This window comes from Sarcophilus harrisii, chromosome 6, assembly GCF_902635505.1.
Source record: "Sarcophilus harrisii chromosome 6, mSarHar1.11, whole genome shotgun sequence".
Classification (NCBI taxonomy): Eukaryota; Metazoa; Chordata; class Mammalia; order Dasyuromorphia; family Dasyuridae; genus Sarcophilus; species Sarcophilus harrisii.
In genome coordinates, this window is record NC_045431.1 from 185,325,778 (window position 1) to 185,353,322 (window position 27,545).

Below are 27,545 nucleotides of genomic sequence, written 5' to 3' on the forward strand. Positions count from 1 at the left end.
TATTTAATATTTTTTATCTTCCCCAATTGCATGTAAAACAATTTTTTACATTTGTTTTTAAAACTTTGAGTTCCAGATTTTTCCCCACTTCTAACCCCCTTTAAAAAGGCACATGTGAAATTATGCAAAACATTCCCATAAAAATCATGTAGAAAAAAAATAGATTCCCCCCCCCGCCTAAAAATATCTTCAAGAAAAATAAAATAAAATAAAAAACAAGAGTATGTTTCAATAGGTATTCAGACACAATCAGTTCTTTCTCTGGATATAAATAGCACTTTTTATCATAAGACCTTCAGATTATTTATGGATCATTGTATTGCTGAGAATAACTAAGTCATTCATAACTGAACATCTTATAATACAGTTACTTTTTTATACACAGCACATTTCACTTTGCACAGATTCATAGGGGTCTTTCCAGGTTTTCTGAGAGCATCCTGCTCTCAATTCTTTTAGCACAATAATATTATATCATAATTACATATCACAATTTGTTCAGTCATTCCCCAATTGATGGTATCCATTAATTTCCAATTCTTTGCTGTTATAAAGATTTTTTTTACATATACATTCTTTAAAAAAAAAGTCTGTGTTTGGGACACAGACTCCAGTAATGGGATTGCTATGTCAAAAGGTATGCATGGTTTCATAACCCTTTGGGCACAGCTACAAATTGCTCTACAGAATGTTGAATCAGTTCTTAATTCTACAAACAGTGCATTAATGTCTCATTATTCCCACATTCCCTGCAACATTTGTCATTTTCCTTTTCTATCCTATGAGCCAATCTTATAGGTATGAGGTAGTACCTCAGGATTGTTTTAATTTGCATTTCTCCATTCGATATTGAGTTAAAGTACTTTGCAAATTTCTATATAAATGCTAGCTTTTATTCTTTGCACTCAGAGGATTCCTACTCTGTTGCAGATCTTTGCCACCTTTCTCTTAATCTATTGTAAGAACTTCTGATTTATTCTTCCTCTTTCTAGTCTTTCTTTTCTCTGATCCAAATTCTGTTCAGTTTCCAAAATCATCTTCCTGGAACACTAATACATTGTTGGTGGAGTTGTAAATTGATCCAACCATTCTGTAAGCAATTTTGGAATTATGCCCAAAGGGTACCCTTTGATCCAGCAGTGTCATTACTTAGTCAATATCTCAAGGAAATCATAAAGGAGGGAAAGGGACCCACATGTGCAAAAATGTTTGTAACAGCCCTTTTTGTAGTGGCAAAAAATTGGAAACTGAGTGGGTGCCCATCAGTTGGGGAATGGCTGAATAAGTCATGGTATGTGAATATAATGGAATATTATTGTTCTATAAGAAATAACGAGCAGGCTGACTTCAGAAAGCTTGATCTGATCTGATGCTGAGTGAAGTGAGCAGAACCAAGAGAACACTGTACACAGCGACAAGTTTATGTGATGATCATTTGTGATTCTTGGCTCTTTTCAACAAGGGGGTGATTCAAGACAATTCCAACTGGAAAGAAAAGAACCATCCACATACAGAGAACTATAGAGACTAAAGTATAGTGTTTTTACCTTTTCTGTTGTTGTTTACTTCTCTTTTTTTTTTTACTTTCTTATAGTTTTTTCCTTTTGATTTTATTTTTCTTGCACAGCATGATGAATATAAAAATATGTTTAGAAGAATTGCACATGTTTAACTTATACTGGACTGATTGCTGTCTAAGGGAAGGGGGAGAAGGAAGGGAAGGATAAAAATCTGGAACACAAGGTTTTGCAAAGGTGAATGTTGAAAACTATTTTTGCAGTATTTGGAAAAATAAAAAGCTATTATAAAAAAAGGAAAAAAATCATCTTCCCAAGACACAGATCTGACCATGTGCCCCACCCTTAAAAAATGTTTTTGGCTCCTTGTGAAGGAGCAGATGAAGAAACTCTTGGCTGATGTCTGGATCTTCTTCACAAGGTAGAAGGTAAGTTCATCTGCTGAGAGAGAGATGGGCTTGGAATTGGACTTGGCAAGTAAAAAGAGATGATAAGAAAATTTGGAAGACCAATTTAGAATTAAAATCAGTTAAAGATGAAGAAAGGAGTTATACTAAGTAGTGAAGGTCTCTTGTAAGGTCAGGTAGCTTGAATTGTAGGAGGTTCTGTTGACACAACTTGTGACTTGTCCTAGCACAGTAGTTCTCAAAGTTTGACTTCCAGAGGTCCCTGAGACCCTTTCTTCATGGGGTCTTTGAGGCCAAAATTGTTTTCATAATAATACTAAGACACTTTAACTTCTAATGACAATATTAATAATATCAATATATAATCCACATTGTTAGTAAATGAGTAAATTTATTAAATTAATAAAAATTAGTAAATTTACTTTAAAAAATGGTAAATAAATTAAAAAGCTTGAGAGGACTCAAGAGAATATTAAGGGATCTTGAGAGCAAAAAATTGGGAACTTTTGATCGTGATGTGATCAATTCTTGACCTCTTGAGAGTAGGTCTAGAAAATGCATATAATGGTTTTGACAGAGGGATAGAAATTACCAGGTAGTACAAAAGTTTGAGGGATTTAAGAAGGGATGCCAGAGATTTACTGAAATGGATAGCCATGGAGTCAAGACAGTGGAGAAATGGAGGCAAAACCAAACTGAACTAAGACAACAGGTTCAACTGAAAGACCAATGGTTAAATGTCTGGGAGCAGTGAGACTGTGGGAGGGATGGAAAGACAAAAGCATGAGTATTCTTCCTCTCTTTGAACCTCAGCTTCCTTATTTGCAAAATGATAATAACTCTTGGGATACCAACTTCTTGAGGTCATTGTGAGGGACAAATGAGATAATGAATAAGAAAGATTAAAGTGCCACAAAATGTAGGTTATTAATATTCATAAAATTATGGTACATTACAAGAGTTTTCTAGTCAAGAACTGACTCCATCCAGAACAGGCTAAGTCTTGAAATGGAATAAAGGCATAAAATATTGTGACTGAATCACAAGTTATAATCCCATCACTTCCTCAGGAGAGGCAAGTCTGTACTGGTGTTGTAAAGAATTTGTCAAGAAAACAATTCTCTGCTGAACAGAGTCCTCCTGGAGGAATGTGCTGGAGTTTTAATATGGCACTGACACTGTGTAAATTCATGGTGATGGAGTTAGGGTTGAAAAGGATATAATACTCCTAAGTATCATACCTGAATAGTCTCCTAAGGTCTTTTTCAGCTCCAATAGTCGAGATTTTAGATTTCTTGATTCTGACATTATATAACCCAAGCCTAGATCTGACATCTTAAGATCTAAAGATCCTTCAAAAAGCATTCATTCAGGAGTAGCCAGGTGGTACAGTGGATAGAGCACTAGCCCTGAAGTCAAGAGGACCCAAGTTCAAATCTGTTCTCAGATACTTAACATTTCTTAGCTTTGTGACCCTGGGCAAGTCACTTAACCCCAACCCACTCAGGGAAAAGAAAAAGCATTCATTCCTATAGAATAGAATGTCCCTTGAGGATAAGGGATATTTTTATTTTTGTTTTTGAATTCTTAGGGTCTTGGTACAGAGTACCATAATAATAAATATTTGTTGGATGCTCATAGTAGATACTTGGTCAGTTTGTTAGGTTGGGGAAAAAAACACTATAGATTTTAAAAACTGACTTTGTGAATGAATTTTATAGACGTCTCAACATTGAAAAGAACTTTGTACATAGTGGAAATTGAGTAACTACTTGTTAAATGGATGAATGAATGAAAGGGGAGATGGGAGTTCAGGAGAAGAAGAGATAATTTGGGGAGATAAAAATGTCAGAAAACGAGGGATTTTGTCTTGTGTTCCTATTTTAGGTTCTCTTCTTTGCTTTTCTAGATTATTCTAATCACTTGCAAATTGGAATCCCTAAATGAGTGAGCATTTATTAAGCCTATTTTCTTCCAAGCACTGATGTTAAGATCTGGAGATTAAAAAAAAACAACCACCAAATAAATCAGATGGACTGCCCTCAAGCAGCTTAAACTCTACTAGAGGATAGATTATTGTTATTTATCCTTTGTTCTCCATGAGGACCATGACATCAGGAAGGTGATGTAAGTGAATTAGATTTAAGTGACCTGTTTCACTTTCTCCTCCAGAGCCATCCGGATCAGTGGCAAGATATAGATCAGGATGACTGGAGATGGCCCTGGATGAAACGAGACCTTCGCCTTTTTAAGCTAAGTTTTTTAACGGAACATAAAGAAGAACTGGAGATGACAAGTTGGGGAAGAAGAAGAGAGAAAGTGGAAGAAGTTAATATTCAGGAAATATGAAAACATCCATTACATATCAATCCTCCCTCCCTTGCCCCAAGCCTTATTTTTTTTGGAGAAAACATCTTCAAAAGATCATTATTTCACATGATTACTAGCCTCCTCACCTTCTTGGCCATTCCCATTTAGACAAGCTACAGCCTGCAAAAGTCATTTTTAAAAGTAGCACCCAATGAGATGACTAAGAACCATTACATAGAATTCCCAATCCCTCTATTTTTGCCTGCCTGCATTTTTTGATTTCCTTCACAGGCTAATTACACAATATTTCAGAGTCCAATTCTTTTTGTACAGCAAAATAATGGTTTGGACATGTATACTTATTTTGTATTTAACTTATACTTTAATATATTTAACATGTATTGGTCAACTTGCCATCTAGGGGAGGGGGTGGGAGGAAGGAGGGAAAAAATTGGAACAAAAGGATTTGCAATTGTCAATGCTGAAAAATTACCCATGCATATAACTTGTAAATAAAAAGCTATTAAAAAATAAAAAAAAAAAGTAGCACCCAATGGAAAGTAAAAGGAATAGAACACCATGTCATTCTCATGATCAAAGAAGAGTTGTGAAAATGTACCTTTCTTTCTTTGCAGAGGTGGGGGGAACCAATGGAGTGAAATACTGTTGTGTTGGTTGGTTTTGCTAAATTATTCTTTTTTTACTGAATTATTCTCTGAATGTGTGTGTGTGCTGGTGGTCCATTCCCCCCATGGAGCTCACAATATTACATTATTCCTATTGCAAACAACTAGTGTGTGTGTGTGTGTGTGTGTGTGTGTGTGTGTGTGTATATAAATGTGTGTGGATGAATGGACAGATGTTTGCATGCTTGTTGCCTATTATATTTATTTCTATCCTATTATATCTTTCTATCTACACACACACACACACACACATATATATCAGACACAAACACACACACCCAGAGTTGTTAGCATTCTTGCCTCTCCTATGACAACGTGAGCTCTGTTGGGGAAAAAAAACATGTATTTTACATCTCTTGCACAGTCAGCACTTCATGAATGCCTGTGGTTTGGCTGGACACTTGTCTTCTTTTAATGTAGCTTCATTCAATTCAATTTAAGGTACATTTATTAACTAAATACCTTCTAAGTGCCAAATAATACACTAGAAACAAGGGATACACAGGGAAAAGTGAAAATTGCCCTCAAAAATGAGTTCCCAGTCCCAAGGTGTTATGTTCTACTAAGGAGAACCAATGGGGATGCAGATATTCAATACAACTATGAGTATATGTACATGTACATGCATATATTTATGTATAAATATGCCTATAGAAACCCCAAATTTTATATATAAATTACTTTATTTGTAAATAAAGTTATTTATTTATTATATTTATATAATATTTTATTTTTGTTTGCAATTACTGAAGAGATGATAAAGTAGATACAGATAGTTGTATAGAAGGATAGAGGGATGGATGGATGAATAGCTAGGTAAATAGTAATTTGGGTGAGACAATTCTAAGACTTGGAATGATCAAGAAAGACCTCTTATCAGGTGGAACTTAACCTGAGGCTTGAATGGAGTGAGGGATTCTAAGAGGTAGACATGAATTCAGAGACCATTTTGGGAAAGGCAGACAGCCTTTGCAAAAGCCCTCTACTCAGGGAGTAGAATATCATAGATAAGAAATAATAGGGATTCTGGAACCAAGAATTTGTGAGGGGGAATAATAGAAAATGTCTGACTAGAGTCAGACTGTTAGAACTTTAAGTGACTAAAGAAAGAAATTCTACTTCATCCTAGAAGGAAAGGGAGCTAATGAAACCTAAAAACCACTCTTTTTTTTTCCCTTGGCTGCCATATCATATACTGACTAGTATTGATTTTTGATGACCATGTCTCTTTTCCTGTTGTTGTGGAACCAGCATGTGACTTGACATTTATCCCTATTAAATATCCACTGATAAGAGCGGGTCAAATTGATAAATGCTCAAAGGATATGAACAGACAATTCTCAGACGAAAAAATTGAAACTATTTCTAGCCATATGAAAAGATGCTCCAAGTCATTATTAATCAGAGAAATGCAAATTAAGACAACTCTGAGATACCACTACACACCTGTAAGATTGGCTAGAATGACAGGGAAAGATAATGCAGAATGTTGGAGGGGATGTGGGAAAACGGGTACACTGATTCATTGTTGGTGGAGTTGTGAATGGATCCAACCATTCTGGAGAGCAATCTGGAACTATGCTCAAAAAGTTATCAAACTGTGCATACCCTTCGACCCCAGCAATATTACTATTGGGCTTATAGTTTATAAAGAGATTATAAAGAAGGGAAAGGGACCCGAATGTGCAAAAATGTTTGTGGCAGCTCTTTTTGTAGTGGCTAAAACCTGGAAACTGAGTGAATGTCAATCAGCTGGAGAATGGGTGAATAAATTGTGGTATATGAATATTATGGAAAATTACTGTTCTGTAAGAAATGACCAACAGGATGATTTCAGAAAGGCCTGAAAAGACTTACATGAACTGATGCTGAGTGAAACGAGCAGGGTCAGGAGATCGTATATACTTTAACAACAATACTATATGATGATCAATTCTGATGGATATGGCACTCTTCAGCAATGAGATGAACCAAATCAGTTCCAATGGAGCAGTAATGAACTGAACCAGCTACGCCCAGGAAAAGAATTCTGGGAGATGACTAAGAACCATTACATAGAATTCCCAATCCCTCTATTTTTGTCCGCCTCTATTTTGGATTTCCTTCATAGGCTAATTGTACACTATTTCAAAGTCCAACTCTTTTTGTACAGCAAAATAACAGTTTGAACATGTATACTTATATTGTATTTAATTTATACTTTAACATATTTAACATGTATTGGTCATCTTGCCATCTCGGGGAAGGGATGGGGGTGGGGGGGAGGAGGGGGAAATTGGAACAAAATGTTTGGCAATTGTCAATGCTGTAAAATTACCCATGCATATAATTTTAAATAAAAAGCTATTTAAAAAAAAAAAAAAAAGAGCGGGCCAATGCTCAAGCCTGTCGAGATCTTTTTGGACCCTGATTCTGTCATAAGTGTGTTGGCTACACTTTCCAGTTTTGAATACAAAACTGTCAAAGGTGACAAGTTTGCCATTCAAGTTTTGACAAAAATGTTAAATAATATGATCCCGATCACAGATCCCTGGAGTATTCTACTACAGACTTCCTTTCAAGTTAACACTGAACCACTACTACTTCAATCTGGCCATTCACACTATTCCAAATTTACCTATCATCTGGGATACTATAACCTGGCCTACATCTCTACAAGCTACACTAGAATGAGGAAGGAAAGAAAGGAGGGAGGGAGGGAAAAAGGGAGGAAGGAAGGATAAATTGGTCTGTAATAACCTATTCTTCAAAAAGTTGTGTATTCTCTTACTATTACTGCTTTGTATAAATAGATCTTCACTAATTATCTCCTAAATAATATGTTCTAGAGTTTTTTCCAGGAATCAAAGTCAAGTTTAATGGTCTATTGTAGACACCATTCCTCCTTCCCCCATTTTTTAAAAATCGAGACATTTCTCCATCTCCCATCACCCTACAGTATCTCTCCCTGATTTTTCATCATCCTGATGTGTTTCACAATCATATCTCACCCTTCCTTCAATACCAAATGAAACAGAGTGTCTGGGTCTAGTGACATGAACTCATCAGAGACAAGTGCTCCCTTAAGATCTCTTTATTTATCCTTGTTATCAGCTTTCTATTGGACTTTTCCCCCTGTGTTATGATGCAGAGCTCATTCTCCTGGGCACAAAAAAAAGATATAAAATAGGAATTTAGCAGGTCTACCTTCTTTCTGTCATCTGTTATTTTCTCCCATCTCAGAGGAGGGGTGATTGATGGTGCTGAAAGCTTCAGGGAATTCAAGGAATATGAAGTCAAACATTATTTGCAACCTTTGAGGAAGCAATTTCAGTAGTGATGGGATTGAGATCCAGATTGCAAAGTGTTGAGAAGTGAGTGGGAGTGAAGAATCTCGGAGGCAGAGAGTGTAGAGGATTATTTCTAGGAGTTTGACAGTCAAAAAAGAGGCAACACATAGGATAGTGGTTTGAGGGGATGAGTAGATAAAGTGAAGGACGAGAGAGGATTTGAGCATGTTTGTAGATAATGGAGGCCAGAGAGAGACAAAGACAAAGAAAGACAGAGAGACAGAGTCAGAGAGAGAGAGGGGGGGGGGGGGAGAGAGAGAGAGACAGAGACAGAGAGAAGCAGAAAGACAGAGAGACAGAAAGAGACAGAGAGATAGAAAGAGTGAGACAGAGATAGAGTCAGAGAGAGAGACAGAGACAGAGAGAAACAGAGACAGAGAGAAAGAGACACAGAGAGATAAAAAGACAGAAAGAGAAAGAGACAGAGACAGAAAGAGAAAGAGTGAGACAGAGAAAGACAGAGACAGAGAGAAACACAGAAAGACAGAGACAGAGACACAGCAAGAGAGACACACAGACAGAAAGAGAAAGAGACAGAGAGACAGAGACAAAGAATGATGACTAAGAATGGTAGGTGAGTAATAGAGATGGGTTCAAAGGTACAAGGGCTTGGTCTCAAACAAGGAGAAGGGCCACCTCATAGTCAACTAGAGAGTGAGGAGAGGACATACAAATGAATATGTACCAAGAGTTTAAAGTAGGGTTGGGTAAATTAGCTCTTGGGAACTGGTCTTAATTTTCTTAATAAAACAGATAAATTCAATTTCAGAAACAGGGGGAAGTTGAAATGAAGAGGAATAGTGAGAAAAAAGGAAATATGGAAGAGAATCAATAAATGAAAAATAAGAAGTCTTCTGTATAAATAGTGAGATCTCAACAAGCCTAATTATGTTATTTCCCTCAGCCATGAGCTCCTTAAGGACAGGTTCTATTTTGATTTTGCTTTGTTTTTTTAGCAATGCCTTACACATAATAGGCATTTAATAAGTGTACATGTTCTTAAACTGAAGTGAATTAGGAGTATGGGAGTAGAAACAATCACCTTTGTGCACAAAATGTTTTGCTGCTAAAAAAAAATTCTACTGTGTGAATTTCAACAAAATCAGTTCAAAAGTAGAATCTTTGGGGAACGTGGATTAAAAACCCATCTTTGGAGGTCTTAAGGCAAAAGTCTGGAAGATGACAAACTAAGGGATTTGGTTTTCTGCTATTTGCTATTTTATCAATGACTTGGATCAAGTCTGACATGGTATGCCTATCATATTTGTAAATGACACCAGGTTGGGAGGGATAGCTAAAATGTTGAGATAATGGACTATGAATCCAAAAAGATCTCAATAGAAATCCAACTTGAATTTTAATGGAGAAATTATTGTGAATTCCTATGCTTGGGTTTAAAAAAATTCAATGTTTGAGTGCATCACAGGGGACATGATAGAAAATGGGTTTGTGTGAAAAAAACTTCAGGGTCAGTTAATTTCATATAAATCAACATTATGATGTGACAGCCAAAAAGGATCATGTGATTATAGGTTGTATCAATAGGGAAATAGTGTTTGGAACAAAGAAATTGATAGCTTCTGTGAATTTTGCCCTGATGACATCTAGATTATGTTCAATTCTGTGTACACTTTAGGAGTAACACTGACAAACTAAAATGTGATCAGGATGTTTATAGGACCATAGCCTGGAATTATAATTGTTTTTAGGTCAAAGAAAAATTCGCCTTTGTTCTTCTTGACCTTAGAACAAGGAACAATTAGTTCCTTGCTACAATCCTTATAAAGAAGAGCAAATTTTGACTCAATAAATAAAATTAAAAAAAAAAAACTACTTCATTACAACTTGACCTATTTAAAAGCAGAATGAGCTGCCTCAGGAGTCAGTGGATTCCCCATCACTGGAAATCTTCAAGGGCAAGCCGGATGACTTTTTGTTATAAAATGATTTAAAGATGGGTTGGAAGTAACTCTGATTTCCTCTAATTTTAAAATCCGATGTTCTTTACAACTATCCTATGTGACAGGAGGGCAGGTATTATCCCCAATTTACAGAGAAGGAATTAAGGCTTGGATAAATTGACTTGCCCAAGAAAATTCAGCTAATAAACAATAATGCCAGGATTTGAATTTAGGACTCTTCCACTGTAAGATCCTGCCATATTAGATGATGAACAAAGGAAAGAATTAGAAATATTTAGCTTAGAAAAGAGGATTGTACTCCCAATCAAAATAGCCATTAAATGAAGGCATATCTAGTAGATCCCACAAACCTATTTTAACAAGATCTTAAATTCCCACCTGAGTAAATAATGATCAACAAATTCAATAAGAAATTACAGTGAGTGATTTTTCCATCCTAGAATTGCACAAAAAGTCAATCAGGGGAACATGAACTGGAGAACCATGTCACTCTCCTCCTCACTCAAGATATAGACAGAATCACTGTGTAATTAATTTTGCTTGATTTTGTTTATTTGTTAAAAAAAAATTTAATTTTTCTTGGGTGTTTTAATTGGGGAGGATAGAGGCTAAAGAAAAGAAAGGTGATTGGCAATAGTGATGCCAAAAAAAAAAAGGTCAATGAAACATTTAGAAAATTAAGAAAACAAAGGAAAGTTCAGAAGGAAATATAGAAAGTAATACGTGAAATTTATTGCTAAGTATTGAAGGACCATAAAAGGAATAGGCTTATCTTGGGTATTCTGTCCTCTGAGGAAGCATTATGGATGAATGAGGTTAAGTTATGAAAGGGCAGTTTTCAATTCCAAAAAAAGGAAGACTTTCTCCTTTATTACAATTGCCTCTAAAATGGAATAAACAGTTTTATGGTACTATGACTTCTCCATCACTGGAAGTGTTTAAAGGGTGGATGACTACCTCTCAAAAGATAGTGAGGAATGGATTACTACATGGAATAAATTAGTACATGGATCCATTGAACTGAAAGATTCCTTTCTACTAGGAGATTCTATAAAGATTCTGACCAAAAAGTACATAGGACAGCTATCTGACTCAATAGATGGAATGGCATGCCTAAAGATAGAAGAGAGTTAAAATTCAGCTTCAGACACTTACCAACTGTGTGACTCTGGGCAATCCACTTAACCTTATTTACCTCAGTTTCCTCATCTGTAAAATAAGCTATAGAAGTAAATGGCCAACTACTTCAGTATCTTTGCAAGGGAAGTCCCAAATGGCGTCATGAAAAATTGGACATGACTAATTGATTAGACCTTAGATTCTTAAACTGTGGTTTACAATCCCATATGGGTCTCTAAAGTAAATGTAAGTATTGCAAAATTATGATTTATTACCAATTAATGTTTGATTTGCATACCTCTTTCATATACCTTTATATCCAGGATCATGTAAAAATTTCTCAAGAGAAAAGGTGTTGCAAGTGGAAAAAGTTTAAAAAGACCTGAACTAGACAACAAAAGTACAAGAAAATTCTAAAAGATGAAATACAGAAATCTACATAAATGTTTGTTCTTTGTCATATGGCTTTGTGACCATGAACATTATTCATTTAACCTCAACAAACCCATCTCCATCTATAAAAGAGGTATTTGTACTTCTGTATTTAGCTCTCAGAGTCAAGATAAAAACATTTTTGTAAATTTTAAATATTGCTTAATGCAATTGATTAAAGACAGACAATTAAAGGAATACATTTATTCAAACTGACTATAATTTCAAAATCTTGCTACAATCTACCCAAAGCATTCTGCATGTTATTAACCTTTGAGAGATGCTTCAGGTCTCCCCTTGGAGATTTCTCCATGCAATCAGAATAAGGCAGAAGCTCATTTTCCCTCATCCTCTACTGGATATGTTTTAGAATATGCATGCATTTTTTCTCACACTGAGGCATTTTCATATTTATCCAGTGTATATATCCTTTTAGCTCTTGAATCTACCCAATCTATAATGTCTAATTCCATGATTTTGGATAAGCTATTTAATCTCATTTTCCTCATTATTAAATATGGTAATTGGGTTTTCTGACCTCTGTCCTCTCTTCTGCCTTTGAATCTATGATGCTATGTGTTCTGTCCATGATTTCCCCCCAACATTATGATGAAACTTACCTGGTGAGGTAATCTCACACCAAGAGAAAATCTTATTAGAAAGTATGCTAACCATATATTTTAACACATTTAACATGTATTGGATTACCTGCCATCTAGGGAGGGAGTGAGGGGAAGGAGGGGAAAATCTGGAACACAAGGTTTAGCAAGGGTCAATGTTGAAAAAGTACTCATGCATGTGTTTTGTAAATAAAAAGCTTTAATTTTTAAAAAGTGTTAACTACATGTTAACTAAATCTCCTCCCAAATTAAGTGGAAAATAAAAGATGGTTCCTTTGCATTACCAAAAGGTAGAATGTTGAGAAATCTAATGGTCCAAGATTTCCAAGAATGCAGAAATTTGCAAGTCATATAAAAATGGTGTTTTCTTGGCTGTTTAATCTCAAGCTTACAATCATCCCCTCTCTCTTCAACATCCTGTCTTGAATTTCTATCCTTTTCTTGATTTCTGTGATCTTGTATTTTTATGATTTTCTTAACTATTTTTTTTTTCTGCATCCAATGTTTGTTTCTCTTGCTCATCTCATCCTCCCCCAACCCAACTATGGTTTCTCTCTCAAAGATCTGGCCTTGATGCTCTGCTTTTTATTTTTAATTTTTCCATTAGCACATATTTTCTTGTGACTTCAGCTACTGAATCTCTGTGGTAACCCTCTCTAACCCTGACCTTATACATGCACTTCATTCTCATTCATTTTTTTTGTATGCATAAATCTCTACTTAGGTAAACAGCTATCTCTTCTAACTCATCTGAATTCATTATGTCTCTTCTTCCCTTTCAACTACTTTTCCCAAAAAATGGTGTTAACATTCTCCTCCAAATCTTAACTCTTTCTTCTATGTTCTATATCCAAATTACCACCGGGTTCAGTAATTTTTTTAAAGAATGTCTCATTTTTTTTTTTTTTTTTTTTTACATTCCCACTGTTTCCACCACAGATCAGGCCCTTACTGTGTAAGATTACTCTGAATTTCCACAATAGCAACTTAGGTCATCTCTCTGCCTCTAGTCACTATGCTGAATCCTATAACTGAATGTCCTTTTTCCTCTTCTTTACTTTTTGAATTCCTACCATCCTTCAAAGTCCAATTAAAATGGCATCTCATTCATGAACTTATCTGATCCCCTGGTCGGTAAAGACCTCTTCCCTCAGATATCCCATCGTACTTTGTTTGCAGATATTTAATGTGCATGGGATAAGTACTATAGTTGTGTGTGTGTCCACACATTGTCCCCCGTTTTCACCATAAGTTCCATGAAGGCAGGGATTGTGTCATCTAAATTTTTTATTTCTCCTCCCCCCCCCCCCCGGGCATTCTCAGCACATAGTAAATGCTTAATAAAATCTGTTGAATGAATAAACAAACAATTGACCTTTACAGAACAATGAAATGTTGTTATTATTATTATCATTTTGCTAAGGCAATTGGGGTTAAGTTGACTTGCCCAGGGTCACTCAGCCAGGAAATGTTAAGTGTCTGAGGCCAAATTTGAACTCCTGACTTCAGGGCTGGTGCTCCATAGACTAGCTGCCCCTGAAATCTTCTTAAAACACTTTCTTTTATCATGTCATTTCTCCTTATCAATACTAAAATGATGTTCTATCACCTATGGAATCAAGTCTAAACTCCACTGTCTTACAAGGCCTTCTATGATCTGGCTGCTTCCCTGTCTCACTAATCTTGTTTCCCACTGTTCCATGTAATATACACCCTTCAATAAACCAGGATTATCTTCATTTATGTATTCTCTCTCTCTGTCTCTCTCCTTCCCTCCCTCTTTCTTTCTTTCTCTCTCTCCCTCTCCCCCTCTCTCTCTCTGTGTCTGTTTCTCTTTCTGTCTGTCTGTCTGTGTGTGTGTGTGTGTGTGTGTCTCTCTCTCTTTCTCTCTCTCCCTCTTTCTTTTTTTTCTCTCTCCCTCTCCCTCTCTCTGTGTCTGTTTCTCTTTCTGTCTCTCTCTCCCTCCTTCTCTCTCTCTCTGTTTCTCTTTCTCTCTCCTCTCTTTCTCTGTCTCTCTCTGTCTCTGTGTCTCTCTTGTCTCTCTGTTTCTCTTTCTCTCTCCTCTCTTTCTCTGTCTCTCTCTGTCTCTGTGTGTCTTTCTGTATGTGTGTGTGTGTCTCTCTCTCCCTCCCTCTCTCCCTCTTTGTTTCTTTCTCCCTCTCTCTTTCTCTCTCTCTCTGTGTTTCTCTTTCTGTCTCTCCCTCCTTCTCTGTCTCTGTCTTTCTCTCTGTCTCTGTCACTCTCTGCGTGTCTGTTTCTCTGTTTCTGTCTCTGGTCCTTTCCTCGGTCTGGAATGATCTGTTTTCCCTTTCCCTTCTAAGTATTTAAAAGCCTCCTTATACTTCAAGGCTACATCCAATCTCTCCAGCTCCATGAAAAAATTTTTTATTATTTCATCTCACACTCATCATTTGTTTCACTAAACTGACAAGCACTTGATAACTAGTATCATCTATTTTAGCACATAAATATACTCTATTTTATATGTGACTAGATCATAGGTCCTCTTAAGGGAAGAAGTCACATCTTGGAGATTTTTGTGGTAAAGGGAGAGACACAGTAGATTCTCAATATATATTTCTGGATGATTAATTTACTTGTAGCTGAAACCACAAGAGAGATAGGATATTTAATATTAAAAAAAAAAAAACAAGTCAAGAATGATTTAATCTGATTCTAGAAATATTTCTTTACTTTACATACCCCAAATCCTAATCATTAGCTTTCCAAAGATTCGGGATCAATGTAAAATAAAATATCCTAGTTTCCCAATCAAGACTAAAAGGAATCCAATGTAATGATAGGTAAGATAAAATCCCTTTCTCCTTAAGTCTATGAGAATCAGATAACAGTCCTGAATATTTCCCAGTTCCTCTTGTTGCCTAGGTTTTTTTTTCTGTCTGCAAATGAGATTTGGAATACTAAACAGATGAATTCCAAATTTAAACAGAAATAGGTCTTTTCCAACTAAGTTAACTTGCTATTATCTCTGATGATGAAGGAACTTCTTCCAAATCTTTTTGTGATTGTTTTCTTAACAATAGGACAAGAATTTCCTCCTAAATAAAAAGGCTCAGATATACAGGTGAAACAATTATAAAAAAGGAACTTTAAAAATATATAATTATATTTTTATATACATGCATGCACACACACACACAATATGATGGTAAGGCATTTTTTAGTTCTTCTGGGAAACCTAAAAAGACTTTTTGACTTATGCATTTTAATACTTTGTAAGAAACTGAACTTGATAATAACAGTTCAGATTTCCTTAGCTATTACATGTTTTTAAGCATTTTTCTTACATCAGTCCTATGAGAAAGACACTGAAAATATTATTGCTATTTTATAAAAGAATAAAATGAGGCTAAAAAAGTGGCTTGCTTGTAGTCACAAAGTCAAGAAGAATCTAAACTAGGATTTAAACTGATATATTCAGGCTTTAAGGACTCTTTCAACTTTCTCATGTTTTGCATTTTAACTTTTAGAAATTTGTCTAGAAATAACCAATGCTTTTCTAAGTTTGGTATTTTGGGGGTGGTGGTACAATAATCCCCTCTTTCACCACCAAAGCTTTTTTCTATTTTTACTTTAAGGAACTACTAGACAAACATCAGGTATTTTAATCAGTATTTTCTTGGATTTGTCTACAGATAATCTTACTAAAGAACATGAATAATTCATAAATCTTTGGTGAATCTAAATTTTGGACAAATTTGAAATCTTCAGTTTTACTGCTTTTCTGCAAACTGGGTCACATCTCTAAACTGAGAACTGTTGATTTCTCTTTAGTGGTGAGATGAATGTTAATCAGTGATATAATCAATGATTCCCAAAGTAGCCCAACTACTAACATAGAAGGTTGTTTGCTTAGGGTGAACCCAGATAATAACATTTTAAATTCTCAACAAAAACCCTAAGATTACCCAAAGAGGGGCTCTTTATATTTTGTTAATCACAGTATAGAGTTGTGTACAGATCTCTGGACTGGGAATATGGAAGACCTGAGCTGAAATTAGATGCCTATTAGTTGTGTGGTCTTAAACAAATCATTTAACCTCTCTCACTCTCTCTTTCCTCATCTTTAAATGGAGATAATAATGTCTAAGGGCAAGTAAGTAGCTCAGTGGAGAAAGTGCTTCCTGGCTCTCTTCATGAGTTCAAATCCAGTCTCAGACACTTCCTAGCTGTGTGACCCTGGGCATGTCTTAATCCTGTTTTCCTCAGTTTCCTCATTTGTAAAATGATCCGGAAGAGAAAATGGCAAAGCACTCCAGTATCTTTGCCAAGAAAACCCCAAAAAGGGGTCAATGAAGAGTTAGATACAACTGAAAAATGACAAGAAACAAAAAAAATTTTTCAAATGAATTAATACTGCAATGTGCTTTTCAAACTTGAGGTATTACATAATAAGTGTTAACTGTTATTGTTGCTACAGACTAAGCAGGTCTCCAATGAAGAAGCAGCCATGCAGACTAACTGAGAAAGTGCTGGATACAATGTCAGGCTTAAATCCTAGACTTTACGCTTACTAGTTCTGTGATCATGAGCAAAAGTCCCTCACCTTCTTGGGCCCTCAGTTTTCTCATTTATGAAATGGCTGTAATAATACTCATGCTAGTTCTGTGAGAGGATGTTTGCAAACATTAATGTCAATTATAATTATGAGCTTTTATAGGCAATGATAGAAAAAGGTCCTGCCCTTTTATATGTGACAACCCTTTAACACAAGTTGCCACTTAAAAGATTTTTTTATCTACTACAGTGCTCAACAAATGGAAATGAATGACTAAACAGTTTTCCTACCCGATGGAGACAATGCTGCAACCAAAGCAAATCTACACTAATAATAATAATAAATAATAAAAACTGCATTTTTAATAGAGAAGGGACTGCCTGTCATATTCACCCATAGCTCTTAAATATGATGGGACTCCATGACCAAAGCAAGACTCAATTCATTTTGTATCCTTTCATCTTTAAGCTATTTACAGGAGCAGAGATCTAATTTTTTTTTCCCTTAAATAAAAAGTGATGGTTTATCATTGCACAACCCTGGGGCCACATCAAAGGATGGGATGATGAGGAGATCGGTGAGAAACAGTGAATGCTGGAGCTGATTTGAGATTCAGGGTGCTTTAGAAAGTCTGTTCCCTCCCCATCCACCCCCCCCCCATCCCCTAAGTTATAGATATATTCTCTCTTCCAAACCCACAGGGTAAGGGTTGGAGTGCTAGAATTGCTGCTATGAGACTGAGAAGCAAAATGAACAAATCGGCTCCATGGAAAGCAAAAAAGCACACCAGTATGCCAAACAGCCGTTCTGCATACAGCCCCAGGAGGAAACATCAACAGCAGAATGAACCATGCCAGACATATGGTACAGAAAAAAAACCCTTAAATGGCAAAGGCAGAAAAGTATAGCTAGTTAAGACTTTCAAATTTTATTTTTCAAGAGTGAACAAGTAAAAAGCAATTTAAATATGACTTTTAAAATGTGTTAGAAATTTTATTTTGAAAGATTTAAAGCTTTCAAATCTTCCCCAAAAGAATTTTAATTCATTTTCAAAATATAAATCTCAGTACCACTATAAGAAGTTTCAACATACAAGTGCCCACCCTCCCTAACTATGCTATATTGATCTCATGTTTATTCTATATACACATATCTCTATATAGTATACATACTTACAGATATGTTCTCCTATGATAAAATGTAAGCTTTTTGAGAGTATAAATTGTTTCATTCTTTGTAATTGTAGCATTTAGAACAACAGAATCATAGACCTAGAATTGGAAGGGATTTCAGAGATAATTTAGTCCAATCCATACCTGCAATATGAATTCCCATTTTCTTTCCTTCCTTCATTTAACAATAAACCCTTTTCAAAAGGAAACAGCCATGTTAGGCATTGGGGATTAGGAAGAAATGAAAGTAGCCCTCCCCTCATAGAGCTCATACAGTGAGAAGATGATATCCAAACCCTATTAACGATATATTTCAGTAGTGTTTCCCAGGAGGTCCAGTATATTAACATGTGCTTCTCCCAATGGACTTCAGCCTTCAGCAGATTTGGTATAAATTGATACTTCTTTCTAACATTTCACCAGGAGCCTCATCTTCCAAGAAGCATCTTGCTTTGCCTTCAACAGAGTATGTTTCAACCCAACCTTGGCAAGACTGGACACTAATTAGGTACTTTCAGCTTTAATTGGTTCACCTGGCTAATTCTCCCAATAAGACTTTATTTTGACCGCTAGATAGCCAGAGATAAATCATACTGACTAGTGAATTTATGGACCCAATCAAGAAGTAAGACCCAGACATAGCTCCGTAAGCTTAGGAATGACTTCAATAAGCCCCTAGATCACTACCACAGATCCCAATATCTTTTATCCTATCAACCTCCTAAACCACTAAGCCTAAGGTTTATCAGTACAATTAGCCAATGTGTGAAATGAAGATTTATTTGGAGGTTTTGGCTGATTAGGTTGGTCGGTGCTGAAAATATATCATTTTCCCATCTATGAATTAAATAGGATTTTAATAAAACTGGTAAGATTCTTCTGATCAGCCTTTAGGAACACAGTGCTCTGGGCCAGAAAATAGGTAATCGGGATTCTAATCTTAGCTCTATTACTTTCTATCAGTGATGGCAGGGAGAGGGGAGAAGAAGGAGGGAGAGAGAGAGAGAGAGAAGAGAGACAGGCAGACAGAATGAGAGAGAGAGAGAGAGAGAGAGAGAGAGAGAGAGAGAGAGAGAGAGGAGAGAGAGAGAGATAGAGACACAGAGAGAGAGATACAGAGACACACAGAGAGAGAGAGAGAGAGAAACTGATCCAAGGCCAACCTTAATATATAGTGTAAAAAGTTTGAACTTTAAAAGAATTGATGATTTTCTGTTCACTCCAGATTTGTTCTTTAGGAAAAAAAAAAATATATATATATATATATATATATATATATATATATATATATATAATTTAATTCATTTAATCTTGCAGAAGTATTTTGAACCAAAGGACTTTCCTGGTCACAAAGCTAAAGATTCTCTGAAAAACTCTAATGAGTTAAACGCACAATTTTTCCAGAAGTATGTGTGTACACACACACACACATACATCATATAGATATATACACATACAAATATCCATATATCAAAGAAACCAAGAGCTTATACATGTCTAATTTCAAGTCTGGTAATTTAACTGCTCTGGAAGTTGGGATCAGTTTTTTTAAAAAACCATGCCACTATGGTTGAATGGTTTTAACTCAAGCCTTTTATATCCTCAGTATGTACAGTTCTCAATTATATGCACTATTCAAGACAAGAAAAAACAGGAAATATATAGAAGGTCCAAAACCTTATTCTCTCATTTTTCTCTCTCTTGGTATAACTTATACAAAAGCTACTAATAACATAATAAGTCTTTAGATTTCAATTTAACCTCCTCTTTTCATTGAATTCCCATTTGATGGAAGAGTTAAGGAAGCATGAAAAATAACTGACAAGGGAAGAGACAGATGGGCAAATATAAAAAGTGATGTGAGGGTAAGACCAGTCTACCCAAATAATAATATGAATTGTTTATATAATTAGATGATTAAGATTACTAAAAATGTGTACTGATATTTAAATATATTATAGCTTTAGGGTAATCAAAGTAAACATCTAAATCTCAGACTTCACATGCAGATATCAAAGGATATTTCATTTTTATTATCAATCCCAATGATCTCCAAAAAAATCTATTCACTTTCCAAAGGAAAAGATATCTTTGTTTTCAGTTTAATATTTTCAGTTTTTACATACATACACCAGTCTAGATCGGTACCATTAACATTTTAAAAGGTACCAAAACATCACATAAAGTACATTTAACTTAATCACACTGAAACATTTTTAATTGCTTTGAGTTAGATGACAGCTACAGTTGGCTATCAAGACAGAAAATGATCAAATAAAAAAGAGAAAAGTATAAAACCAGTTGAGTAATTAGATCTAGAGTTTATTCCTCTCAAAAGAACACATACAAAATACATGTAAAGGCTACACAAAGGTATCTACAAAGCAAGAGCAGAAAACAGAAAAGGTGAAAGCTACAGTTCAGTGATTATACAGAAATATAATGCATGCATTAAAATATGCTCCATTTCTAAAGCTGCAAGGATAAGGATTCTCACATTAGCACTTAATAGAAAAAACTAAAACCCACTGGGGTATACAAGTTCTGAAAAGAGAGATACAGATCTATACATATATACATAAAATACACTGAAAATATGCACTTCATATGTCCTCAATAGAAAGCCCTGGGTTACAGTAGGTCAGTCAACAATTGATCATCGACCTTTTCTGTCAGTTTATGGAAATAAATGTGATAGAGCAAAAAGGAATCATTCACATTGCCATATAGAAGAATATAACAATCCAAAAGATATTTACATCTCATTGATAAGACATAAAAGAAACAACAGACATCACCATGTAAAAATATATATTAAAAATATCAATGCTATCTTACATTAAAAGAAATGGTGGTCCGACAAACCATGGCACAATTAATTGAGTGAAAGAGTAAAAATGAATACGGTTTCTGGAAATTTTTTCCCTGAATATGTTTATATTCATATGAATGATAGAATCATGTGTGTGCCACAAGTCACACTTCCATTTAGAACATCTGTAACACATGGAAACAGCATTTGCTACAAAAACATGTACACTTTTGGACAATATCAAATTTCACACTCTGCTTTTAGGGAAACTACTGCTCTAAATTATGGGTTTTTTTTTTATTTTAAATTTAAACTGACTCAATTAACTTAATTTTTAAAATGGATTCCAGCCAAATCCATATCATTTGCTGTGCTTATTCCTAGTACTAGAAATTAAATGTCTTTTTTTTTTCTTCCTGGATATACTAATGGTGAGTAATATAGGTCTTAGGCCGTAAAAGTCAAAACTCTGAATTTCCCCAGTTTTTGTTTCAATGCTCTCTGCAGGCCCTCGACTCTATACTGGACTTTCATAACATTTTAATTTGATTCAATGCTTTGATTTTCAATACTTTCTACTGCACTTATATAGTAATGATTAGTTGTTGTTTTTAAAGGATTAGGTAATGTTAATTAAATCAAAAGCAAGATCAAGACATATAGGAACCTATAATGATATTTTTCTCCTGGAAATGGGGGGGGGGGCCCAAAAACTATTACCAGAAGTACTGGTGTGCCTACATTTGAAATTCAAATTCTCTTTAGAGCAGGAGGCAACTTTCATAGTCGGCAAGTGTTTTATCCCTTTATTAATATTTTTGTGATATTGAAGAGTATCAGAATTTTAGTACCCAAATAATCCATCATTTACTAATTTCAGACTTTGTAATACTCAATATTTTAAAAAACAAAACAAATTTATTTTAATGATGAAAAGATTGTTGCAATGAAAACCTCTAACTCAAAAATGAATGGTTCAGAAAGGTAACCTAATTTGGACTCTTAAAACTGAAAAATGGATGTAGAATACTGACATTAAGAAGTGAAAACATACAGTAAGTTGCAAGTGTAGAGGGAAAAAATCAAAATCTAGAAATACCTGAAACGGATCTCTGATATCCGGGTTTTTCCTGTTTATCTGTGAGAGGAGTTGGGGGTGTGTAGTTGGCTTCAGTGAGTTTCGTAGCATCCGATGGTGGCGTCGGAGGAGGCGGTAATAAAGTGCTGTTGGGGCTACTGATGTCTCCTTCGCCCACCAGGGTTAAGTCGGCAACATTGTCGTCATCTATAGTCTGTATACCTTCGCCAGGGAGCTCCTCCGACTGCCTTTTCCATATCTGTGCCTCCTGGACACGTGGGATTGGAGACAACGGGGCACTGAAGGGACCGCTGTAGGACTTCTGAGTCGGGAGGGCAGCCAGCGGAGGCCGGGGCTTGCTCTCGGCAGGCCCTGGGCTCTTGGCCGGACTCTCAGGACCGCTGGGAGGGGACTCCAGCTTCCCATTGGGTTGCGCGGCCTTCTCCTTACTGCCGTTTTTTACAGTTCTCTTGCTTAGGCCTTTGGCTGCGGCGGGAGTAGATGCAGTTGGCTCGGCGGCACAAGGTGGCAAACGGAGAAACTCTGGCAGGACCAGGTCCTCTTTTCTTAGCAGCCCACGTTGGTCATCTGCTCTGTTGCTCTGAGCCTTGGAAATGAGCTCAAAAAACTCTATTAGGGGAAAAACCCATATTGACCGTTTTAAAGAAAACATCACTGATAAATGTCAACAATCACCAAATTTATTTTCCAAGAGGCTAGCTCCTGAGTCATCTGCTGTCCTGTTGTTCTAGGGCCCTGGAACTAAGGGCTATCTTAATTGGGGGCCTTTTCACTCACAAAGGCAAAACTTTTGTCTTAGATTGTCTTCTGGGAGTGTCTTCAGAATTTATAATGGCTATATTCAAGTACCTAAAAATAAGGATTTATAAAATCTAGACTCCTGGTTTTTTCCCAATGTTTCAGGGTACATTTTAAAATACATGATATAATATTTTACACTAATTCCCATATCACCTCTATGTTTAAGAGTCACTCGATCTTTTTATATTTTAGCATAACCATATCAATATCTTTGTACCTTTAGGAGATGTTAAAACTTATAAAGGTATGAAGATATTGATATGATTATGAAAACTACAAATCCATAACAGGGTGGCTAATCTCATGATTCTCCCCATCTCAATGATGCTCCTCTAGGACCCTACTCTCTCCACCCAGAACATAATTCTCAGATTAATAAACATAAGCTTTGGAATGAAAATAAAGTACAAGATCCCTTGATAATATAACCATTTGATTTCATGGAGCAATTTCCACTAGCTATAAAATTCATAGAACTATGAATAATGAGGAAGAGCTGGAGCTGGGCCACCCTGATAAGTGTTCTTGGCTCTTAAGCATAATAATCCTTCTAAAAGGAAGCCAACAACTTGCCTGTGCAAGGGGGAGAGAAGGAAGGCATTCCCCTGTTTGGCCCTGGATGCCACTCTTTCCTCCAGTGTTCAGAGTCCAGAATACCAACAACTTCATTAGATGTAAACCCTGCCTCCCTCACTTTGATGTTGTGTGTTACCACACATGTTAGAGGGACATTGCACCAAAAAGAAGAAACAATGGTTCTGTTCCCTTCCACTTCCTATCCAGAACAGGTGTGCTCTTATTGAATCTTTGGACACTTTTCCCATCTAGAATAAATCCAGAATTGTGATTTCCTGCAGACAGGATTGGATTTTCATACCTTACACAAAGGATAAGATTGAACATTATCTAGTCTCAAACTAGTGCATATTCACTTAAGCCCTTTTGAGCCCCTTAAAAATGTCTTGCTAGATTATGAAATCATGTATATTTGATGCTACTTGAACATATAAAGTTTTCTATTTTTTTACTTCAATATGACAAAAATATCACAAACCACTTACCTGGTGAATGGAAGTCACTGAAGAATGAGGTTAACAAATGTTATATTTTTACAACAAAGTTAGTAAGGGTTAGTTACACAACACATATTTAACTGCTATACTAACTAAATTTAAATTTTTGGTTACAACTACAGTGAAAGCTGTAACTTTCCAACAGTTTTCAATGCTATGGAGATTATTGAGTCCATTTCTCATGTTATAAATGGGGAAACTGGGACTGTCCAGAGATAGACCATGACTTGTCTAAGGTCAGAAAGCAAATCAGTGGCTAAGCTAGATCAGAACCCAGAATCCTTCTGCTTTACTTTATTACCATTTTTTCTATGGGAAGGAGGTTTTCTATAAAAAGTTACCTCCTTTTTCCCCTTAATCTTTTCAATAGCATCTTTCATCTATAAAGGAAATGCAGAAAGATCTGGTGTTAACCATAAGTCACCATGTGTCTTTTCTTTAAAGTGATTTTCATGAGTAAACAAGAACTGTCAAAGATCTTTATTGGTCCCACAAATATTGACGAGAACTAAACCATGGCCAAAACTGCTTTATAATAAAACCTCATTAACTTGAATGCAACTAATTTTATAATTTAGAGTTCCATTTAAACTGAGTAGAGTTTTAGCTTTAAGCTATCCATGACAAAATAGATAAGCAAATTAACAGAATAAACAAGGTGGCAAGCAGCATATTTAGCCTAGTTGTAGGAGCTGTTTCTGAGGAATTTGAGCACACCGTAAGTAAATAATGCTTTTGGTTGCAAAATAATTTATCTTCCTGATTGTTAAGATCCTTCATTCAACAGCTCCCAAACTCTTGGTGCCTTCTAAGTTGCAGATTTCATTTCAAAATTCTTTGCCGGGCATTCAATTCAATTTAACTCGGCAAACTTTTCTTAAGCTTCTACCGTGTGCAAGGCTCTCTTCAATCTGGCTTCAACTCACCTTGTCAGCCTTTTCTCCCATTATCACCTAATCAATATTTTATATTTCTGCCTACCTGGATTCCTTAGCAGCCCCTGCAGATGGGCTATTTTTTCCTGCCTCCATACTTTCGCTCACACTGTTCCCCTTCAGCTGGAATGCCCTTTCCTACAATCTCCATCGTCTGTCAATAACTAATCCTTCCTTCAATATTCAAATTGAATGCCACTCACCCCAGAAACATTCTCTAAAGCTTCTATTCAGGATAGAAGGCATCCTTTCTTTAGTTAAGTTCTTAACCATTTGTCATATTCAGATTTCTAATTTATTTATTTCTGCATGTCTTATCTCTTCTATTTATTGGATATAAACTTTTAGAGGGCAGGAACCATCTATATCACTGCCAACATACTTCATTATATATAACTTAATAAATATTTGCTAACTGCAAAGAGTCACATCCATTCATTAAAATAAACCAATAGTTAATAATAATCCAAATTAATGAGGTTTTATTCTATTCCAAGTTACATCAATAGTATAAATATGCTAACACAACAGTGAAAGATGCATATTCTTGAATGAAATGAACTTAATTTTTCAAATGATTAAGAAAAAAGAATGATTTTTCATAATTTTGCTTGAAAACTGTTAATTGCATTAACTAAAACATGTGGAAGTTTTAAAAAGTTCACATACCCTCTGCTTCGTCCAAATTAATTTTCTGATATTTTTTTTTCCCAATCTTTGCAATAGATTCTTCTCTCTTTGAAAGCCGGGGATCCCTAGCATTTTTTCCATTTTCTCCTTTTATTTTAATAGAATTAGACTTGCCTAGTGTTCTTTCCTCTCCCTGTATTAGAAGGAAAGTCAAAGTTCTACTTACATTTCAGATACATTGTAATAAATACTCAATACATTGCTAAACAAGAAATATTTTAAATACAGATCGTGGAGTTATAGATGTTACATATATTGATTAAACCCCATAAAATGTAAAGATTAAATCAAGCATATCTTTATTAAGCCACAACCAGCATTATGGGAAAAGAAAGCAATGGTTCAATATTAAGTTGAACTATTGGACTACAAATGAAATGAACTGAGCAGTTGCAGGAAGAAGGACAGGAATACCCAACAGAATTGTGGCTCTCCAATTCTGGGAGGAGAAACAAATTCAGAGAAAGGGAAAAACACAGCTTGTTAGTGAGGTCAACAGAAACATGTATATTTATAGCTTTGGCCAGTAGAGGGGCATGGCCAGGGGTGGGGCTTGGCAGGGGGACCCAAAGCTTCCACTTTTAAAGATACACTTACAACCATGAGGAAATGTGTGGAACAAACGTGGTGAGAAATATTACCGTAGCAGAGTGATTTCTGGAACTGGGAATTACAGCTATATTCTGTTTGGCTGATGCACCTTTCTGTTTGTCTGTGAATACTAAACAAAGTGAGATATCTTTATAATCCTGGGACATCCAAACATCGAAATTCAAATATACTCAGGTTGTCCTTGAAAGTGAGATTAAACCTCTAAGCAGAGAGGTTATAAGCAAACGTTTTTCTTAAATACTGGTTTTTTTTTAAGTTATTATAAGTGTGACATATATATTTACAGAGAAGTCATTCAAAAGAATAAAAATTTCTATTTTCTAGAACACAGAAAGTCACTTTGTTCATTGTTTATGATGCATAATTTGTGGCCAAGTAAGAGATACTTGGAAAATAAGCCCAAAGGTGAGAAAGTAGTAAATTTAAAGCTATTTTGAATTAAATGAAATAAAAACTTCTGGGAATTGAAGAATGTTAGAGGGAACAAAAAACAACCTTGGAAATTCTCTAATCCAAACCCCTTATTTAAAGAAAAGAAAATGATGGCCCATAGAGGAGAGGTAACTTGGACAAATATTTTGAGTGGTTTTCTCCCTAGGACAAAAAAAAAAAAAAAAGACATACAATAAAGAAGGAAAATATCCAACTGGCTTCACATATTCAAATACTGAAAAGGACTTCTTTTGTCATGAATGAGATCAGCAGACTAGACTTCTTTTGGGAAAGAAATGGCTGTCTTCATTTGCATGTATCAGACATAGGCAAGAACATATTAAAATAAAAACAAAAATAGCAGTGATTTTTTTTCTAGATATGGTTTAGGAAATGTAATTATCATTTGAACTCATAATATATGCACCTATAACACATGTACTTATAAACAGGTAACATATGTACCTACAAAAAATAACCATACTGATCCAAAAATAGACTGTAAATGCATATAGGAAAGCTCCTAAATTGAAATCTCTCAGAAACCACATATATGTTATATGAATATATATTTTCCCAGACAGCTATCAATATAAATATAATGTATACATTAAAAATATTCCTGATTATAACATTACAGTCCTCACTCATTTTATACAAGCCAGTTTAGAGGGGGGTAAGGCAGCTAGTAATGTTCAAACCAATATATTAACATCCTTAGACCACAGTGTGAAGTTTCCCTCTTTCCTATAGCAGTATTCAGAATGCAACTCTCAGAAGGTGAATAACTATAGAAGTACCCCTAATCCCTTAGTGACAACCCACATTTGACGCCAATCAACACATTCAAACAAATGAGCAGGCAAACAAAATAAAAAGCCATACTGTGTATTTACCTTTTCCTTTAGTAGGATCCTTTTCTTCCAATATCACTCTTTGTCCATCCAAATTAGAAATAGGAACACCAAGATCTAGTGGCTCCTTTTCTCCACTCTAAAGGCAAATCACAATTTGTTTTACAGCATAAATAAATTCTTTCTAGACAAGCTGATACCTGA

At 35.5% G+C, this 27,545-nt stretch overlaps 1 protein-coding gene across 3 annotated transcripts in view; it reads right to left on the minus strand.

Annotated features, from left to right (window-relative positions):
• The window catches only part of RGS12 (regulator of G protein signaling 12), a 226,334-nt gene that overhangs the window by 29,854 nt on the left and 168,935 nt on the right, over nt 1-27,545 (minus strand). For all 3 annotated transcript variants that reach the window (XM_031943011.1, XM_031943010.1, XM_031943012.1), the window contains 4 exons: nt 27,384-27,480; nt 26,085-26,164; nt 25,423-25,576; nt 21,945-22,553 (listed from right to left, as the gene is read on the minus strand). In XM_031943011.1, the coding sequence (XP_031798871.1) occupies nt 21,945-22,553; nt 25,423-25,576; nt 26,085-26,164; nt 27,384-27,480 (940 nt within the window). The remainder of the gene's footprint in view (nt 1-21,944; nt 22,554-25,422; nt 25,577-26,084; nt 26,165-27,383; nt 27,481-27,545) is intronic.